This window comes from Apis dorsata, unplaced genomic scaffold (genome assembly GCF_000469605.1).
Source record: "Apis dorsata unplaced genomic scaffold, Apis dorsata 1.3 scaffold_323, whole genome shotgun sequence".
Classification (NCBI taxonomy): Eukaryota; Metazoa; Arthropoda; class Insecta; order Hymenoptera; family Apidae; genus Apis; species Apis dorsata.
Window position 1 is genome coordinate 232,325 of NW_006263591.1, and position 6,922 is coordinate 239,246.

The 6,922-nt window shown below is 25.5% G+C and overlaps 1 protein-coding gene across 5 annotated transcripts in view; it reads right to left on the minus strand.

Annotated features, from left to right (window-relative positions):
- Window positions 1–6,478, minus strand: part of LOC102681426 (protein purity of essence) — a 33,597-nt gene extending 27,119 nt beyond the window's left edge. For 4 of the 5 annotated variants that reach the window (XM_006617669.2, XM_006617668.2, XM_006617671.2 and 1 more), the window contains exons 1-14: window positions 6,106–6,478; window positions 5,847–5,944; window positions 5,310–5,764; window positions 4,690–5,214; window positions 4,439–4,602; window positions 4,116–4,350; window positions 3,908–4,025; window positions 3,443–3,618; window positions 3,197–3,365; window positions 1,920–2,149; window positions 1,731–1,854; window positions 1,290–1,516; window positions 690–899; window positions 409–596 (exon numbers count right to left, since the gene is read on the minus strand). In XM_006617669.2, the coding sequence (XP_006617732.1) occupies window positions 409–596; window positions 690–899; window positions 1,290–1,516; window positions 1,731–1,854; window positions 1,920–2,149; window positions 3,197–3,365; window positions 3,443–3,618; window positions 3,908–4,025; window positions 4,116–4,350; window positions 4,439–4,602; window positions 4,690–5,214; window positions 5,310–5,764; window positions 5,847–5,944; window positions 6,106–6,227 (3,041 nt within the window). In that variant the 5' untranslated portion in view covers window positions 6,228–6,478. The remainder of the gene's footprint in view (window positions 1–408; window positions 597–689; window positions 900–1,289; window positions 1,517–1,730; window positions 1,855–1,919; window positions 2,150–3,196; window positions 3,366–3,442; window positions 3,619–3,907; window positions 4,026–4,115; window positions 4,351–4,438; window positions 4,603–4,689; window positions 5,215–5,309; window positions 5,765–5,846; window positions 5,945–6,105) is intronic. The other variant, XM_006617667.2, reaches the window with a different exon arrangement.
- Window positions 6,479–6,922: the final 444 nt, after the last annotated feature.

Genomic DNA, 6,922 nt, shown 5'->3' on the forward strand with positions numbered 1-6,922 from the left:
TATATATTTTATTAAAATCTAAAAGTACTTTTGAACGTTGTAAGTATGACATTTTTGATAAAATTTGCATATAAATTTGTATTTTGATCAAATGCAATAATAATATGTAATTATGTAATTTATGATTAACAAGAATAACAAATTCTGGCAAAATGCGCATCTGACTTTAACAAATTTAATATATTCATAAAAATAGATAAATATGATTCAAAATAAAAAAACATGATTCATTAAGATTATAGATTGATAATATGTATCAATTAGCAGAAAAGGATTTTATACTTTTATACTTTATCCCTATGTCGTTCCGCGAGATTTCTTGTCAGTTATATTATATATTAATTAATTATAAATATTATTTATAAAAGCAATATATATTAGTATAAAAATATTCATAATACTACTTACCGCCAACATATAGAAAAACAATATCGAATTGCACATAATCCTATGAAAGTAGGTGTTTTATCTTTACCATCAGCATTAATTCTCTTTTGCATATCAGCTTGATTAAGAACATTTAAAATATCTATTAATGCATCAACCAGAAGTGGATATTTCATTTTATCTGGAGCACCCAGAATGAAATTACAAGCCTACATAATGGTTAATAATTAAATCACAAATGAGATCAAATCAAAAACTTCAAGAAAAACTGTTCAAACAATTCAATACATTATAATACCAACCACTCCATCCAATTTTGGAGTATCCTGATTATTGAAATCTGTAGTAGAAAGATTATAAAATCGAGGCTTCATTGAAAATTCATCTTGATTACCAATTTTACGATAATTATCTTCAATTACTGTCCATGGTGTAAAAATACGGGCTGTTTGTTTATTACCATCTTTCATGTCACAAACTAAACTTGTAGCAGAAAAAAGATTCCACCGAACCTATGCATTAATCATTAAAAACATATAATGTATAAATTATTAATAAATTCAAATAAGAATAAAAAATTTCTTGTAATGAAAATGTACAAGATTTTTACTACCACTCAAATATATCTTTCAATTTAGTGGCCCTGGTATCTTGTCATGTTTTGTATATACAAACACGTTGTTACTTTCGCATTTTACATTAACATTATTTAATATAATGTTAATAATGTATATATTTATAATCTTATTGAAAAATGAAATAATGAAATAAATCAAAATATATAACAAGAAAATTAAAATAAAAAATGGAGTGAATCATAATGAATGAGAAAATAATGTTAAATGCTTTTTATAAACTTAATCAATAATTAAAAATATATATATATATATTTATTTACTTACTTGTTCAAGCAATGCAGGAGGTGCATCATAAAGATGTTTCATCATATATTCAAGTAGTAATAATAATCGTGATAAATGCAGTAATTGAGAATCTTTCATTGGAGTTTTAATTGCTTCACTGCAACGTACAGCACCACTACCAGTTACAAGCAATACCGATTTTTTTTGCATAAAATTAAGAGAATGAAATAGAATTAAAACCAATTGAGCATGTTCTACATTTAAATCTGAAAATATTGATATGATAAATATAAATGTTGTGTGAAAAAAAGATAAGAAAGAAAAAATTAAAAATTTGATTATACATTTTTCAATACAAACAACAATGTTTTAAGAAAATAAAAGTAAAATAAGTAAAATATAAAATACAATACATTAGTTTATCTATACACATTATTAAAATAACTTTTATATATTTAAAAAGCATTTTTGTGTTTTCACCTTCATTTTCAGCTTCAAATGTAGAAGGTGGATTACATACATTTTCCACTAAAGTTGTAATTAAACGATGCCATATACTTATACAAGCTGCTTCTTTTTCAGATCGAGGTTTTAATAAAAGTACCTATTATAATTAAATATAATTATTAAAAATTATGAGATTTCATTATAAATATAACAAAAATATACCTGTGCCAATACACTTAATGTTCTTGGATAAACTTGAAGAGGCCAAGTGCATGGACTTGTACTTTCTGTTCCTGACCAAGGATTCACACCTAAATGCTGGAGAAGGATGTTTTGTAAACCTTCGCTTAATGTATTTTGAACAAGTAAATTATGCGTATAAAGACTCAAAGCTTGAGAAAATTCAGAGTACATAGTGCCTAATGTAGCACCATAGAACACTGATATAGTTCCTAAAATGAAATATATATAACGATATTGATGAATATACAAATATTATATAGTTATTAACCCTTTGCGCTCCAGACCTTTTTCGCTCGGCCAAATCAACAACTTCAGATTTCCCATTTGGTGAATTTCTTAGCTAACTTAAAATGATTTCACACGCAATATAAAAAACTTTTATATTTTAATATTTTATGTACCTTTACGTATAAAGAAAGAAAATTTGTTTAATATTAAAGTCTATATTATTGTTTTGTGTGATTTTAATAATTAAGTAATTACCAAAATGCATTCTTGGTTTATCAGTATCACAAGTATCACAATAAAATGTCATTTGATGTCTTTCATCTTTTTTATTTCATTGAGAACAAATACAATCAAACAATTATTACAATTCTAATAACATGCTCTCACATTCATTGTCTATTATTTTTATTTTTCATCTTTTTATGCTATATTTCTATTTTCATCACTATTTTTTTTTCTTTATCATTTCTCTCTATCATATCAATTTTTTAATGAATAAAAATAATTTCGTTATTTAATACGAAAAACTCATCTTAAACTAATATCCTAATAACATGTTCTCATATTCACTTTCTCTTACTGCATCTCTATTTTCATCATTATTTTCTTTCTCCTCTATCAATTTCTTAATGAATAGGAATAATTTCATTATTTAATAACGAAAAATCAAACTCATCTTCACTTAAAATTTCATTATCATTTTATTCCATGCTTACAAAACTCAAAAACTTTGAAAATAATATTTTTATTCCCACGACTGTCAAATTCGGACTAATGCCGAAAATCGTTCAATCCGCGATCATAGTCTAATTTGAAATAAAAAAAATCTAACCATTTGATAGTATATTATTTTACACTTTATAAAATTATACATAAAGAACTTAGGAATCTATTCATGAAGCGATGTTTTTAAAAAATCAAACAAAAATAAATATTATCGCCTTTCAAATTGCCACATCAATCCAAGTGATGCCAGAGAGTCATTTCTGGAGTTATCGCAAAGGGTTAATCAAACATAAGTTACTTACCAGTTTCTGTTCTAGCAGTTTCGTGATCCAAATCTCTAATTATTGCCGCTAATATAACCATCTGTTGTTCAACTAAACCATTTACTACATATTCACGAACATAAGAACTTCTATTACCAATCAAATGTTGATTCATAAATTGAAAAATTTTAGTGGCCAGTGATATATACTGCAATAAAGAATTAAACTAATTACTATATTATGTTTTACTTATTTATATCTAAATGAAAAAATTAATTCACTTACTCCATGAGGCTCACGATTATCAGGAACAATAGTGTTTACAGTTCGTTCAGCATTGGTTTCATTGTTGGATTCTTTTGTACCATTCGTTGGCGACCCATCGGACGGGGCAATTGTTTCTTCAAACCATAAACCCAAAATAGGTTCGCTGTCCTCCTCTATCGACATAACAGTTTTTTCTGTATAGCGAGAAGACGCATTTAAACCGTTAATCATCTCTTTTTTATATGAATATTGAAATTATCAAAATAACAATTTTAAAATTATTTACGAAAAATATATATAACATGAAATATACGAAAACAGCTTATATATTATGTATATGGTTATAATTATATCTTATATATGATTCAAAAAATAATTTTATATTTAAATAAAAAAAAATATTGTTAAGATAATTCATTTTTTTTAACTATTATTATAAAAAAATATATATGATTTTATATAATACAATAAATATTTTTTTACCTTCATCAGTAGAATTATCTGAACAACTTAAAAGATCTTCATAGTAAGTTGTAGAATCAGATTGACTTAAAGCATCACCTTCAAATGGATGTTTTTGTATTCTCTTTAAAGTACAAGCCTGTAGCATAAATTTATAGCATTAATAAAATCAATTAAATCAAAATAATTAAATAGAACATTTATATAAATATAATCATTACAAACTGACCCGTCTATAACTAATAGTGGCTAAATAAAACAATAAATGATTTAATGGTACAGCTTGCAGAAAAGTGACTGCTCTTTGAAGTGCAGTTGCAGTAGATAATATATCTAATGGAGCTGGTTCTGGAGGAGTTGAACAGTCAGCAATCGCTTCAATTGAAACATCTTCCAATAAAGCACTCATTAATGTAAGTGCATGAGAAGCTAAGGCAACTGAAAGTACTCCAAAACCTTGTTGACTAAAATACAAAAATTTTTAATAATTTTTTTCTTTCATTTGTATTAATCAATAAAATAATGAAAATATTTAATTATTTTATATCTTACATTTTCATAAGATTAACGCGAATTGTTCCATCACGCGCTTTACTAGGTGATTTACCCTTTTCTTCTTTTCCTTTATCTGCTGCACTTAAACCACTGACTGTAAGTTGAGCTTGTAAACCAGCTACCAACAACCAGACTCCAATCAATAAATGATTTTGTAGAATCTACCACAAATTAAAAAAAAAAATATTTATATAATTATTTTTATATAAATAAATAAATTTTTATAATATATGAAAATAATTTCTTACATGACCTCCAGCTCGTGTGCTGTTTTTAATGACATTTGAAACTAAACCAAATATTTCAAGGCTCTTTTCTACCACTGTAATTGCTAAGGTGTCATATTCTTCTTCTACTGTTTTAATACCTGAAACGGTTTGTGTGCTGGCAGATGTATTCGTGCTACATTTAGGTGATACAGCATTTGTTATTCCAACAATACTAGATGCAGTTGCATATACAATCGAACAATATAAACAAGACATAGTCAGTAATGATAGTTTTTCTAATTTGTTTGGAGTTAAAGGTTCTAAAAAAGGCAAAGATATTATATTGTGAACAATATTAATATCGTTTGATACAGAATGTAAATTATGACGTATAGCATGTGCATCAGAGGCATTCACAGGCAAAGTGAAACTTTTTTTATGCAAATATGCTTGATATTTGCGAGTATAACATGATAAATGTGGAAGGTTCAAACACATATCTAATAGTGTATCTCCAACATCCATATTTCTAAGAATGTTTATATTATTTGTAACAAATGTTGTCTGCAAGATAAAAATAAAATTTTTGAAAATAAATAATATCAATTTTTTTATTATCTTAATACTTATTATTCATAAAAATATTTAATAAAAAATACCTTAATATCTGAATGAATTTCATTAACAACACTATCATTTATAGTTTTAGTTGCATTTTCATTAGGATTTTCAATAACTCCAGACATTGACATTGCAGAACCTTGCAATGGCATAGTTAATTGTTCTAAAATGCTACTTGATAAATCACATTGAATTCTATCAGAATCCTTAGATGATTGAGAAGAATCTTTTTCAGTTTCTGGGGATAATTGTGATTTAATGTCATGTGGTATATTAGAATTCTTTATAATAGTAATCAAAGCTGCTTCTTCAGTAGATGATAATAAAGATTGTCCAGTACAAAGAGCAAGAATTGGAAGCAATAATTGTTTTGTACTTAAAACAGTAGAAGTCCCATTTCCTAACTGAATTTGATGCTGAGACAATTTTTCCATAAGACGAAGAAGCAAAACTCTACATGCTTGACAAACTATAGATATTTGGCTTTTAGAAACTGAAAAGTTATAAAAATATAAATAAGAAATTATATAATTTTTCAAAGTTGTTTTGTATAATAATTAAACAAAAATTCTTACATGTATTGATGCAAGCACAAAAATAATCAGCTGCAAGAACTGCCACGGATGTATAAAAAGTTTCATACAATTCTCCTTTACAGAGAAAATCATATTCGCTAAAAATTATAATAAAATAAAATTAGTGAATTCGATAAATAAATGGATAATCATAATAATCATTTTTTTTTAAATTGTCACTATATGATTTTTTTTCTTTCTTCTTGAAATAATTTATTGCATTTAAATCGCTTTTTTTAAAAAACATTATAAGTCTTACCGTATAACGATACTTTTTGCCAATTCCAAGATATCATTTTTGTCAAATGATCCTTGCGATATTGCTAATAATGGTTTCGTTACCGCTGACCATGTATAGTTAGCACGAATCTTGGTCGCCATTTTCGAAACTGTTCGACTTTGTTCGAACTTGTCTCCTTTTCCTCAGCGATATTTTAACTATACGTATTTACATACTCATACATGTATATAAATGTTTCTTTTATGTATTACGTCTCTTTGTCTCTCCTAAATTTTTCTTTTTTTTCCTTTTCTTCTTTCCTTTCTCTTTTTCTTTTTCGATATACTTGCACTTGCGCAATTTTTAAATTGCATATGCATTTATATAGAGTTTTATGCAAGCTTATATATGCACACATATACGTATTTATTATAAAAAAAAAAATAAAAAAAAATAGATAATAAAGAATTAAAAAAAAATTAAATCAAAAAGAAAAGAAAATTAATAATATTTGATTTTATAGATACATTTGATTGTACTAACAAAATTGAAAATCTTCATATTCATGCAATGACTTAGATAATTGCGCATTAAGCTTAAGGTTTTTATGTAACATATCAGAGGTCAGTAATCATGATACAATTGAATAGATTATTCTACCTAAAAAAATAAAAGCAAATTTAATATAATATTTTTTTGAATATTTCATTATCAAGAAACTAGATTTTAAAAATTAGTCTAATAAATATATATAATTTATAAATATACTATTATTTCGACTATATTATTATTATTTATCAATGTTTACTAACAATTTAAAAATAATCTATAACGAAATGATAGATATTCAAGTCAT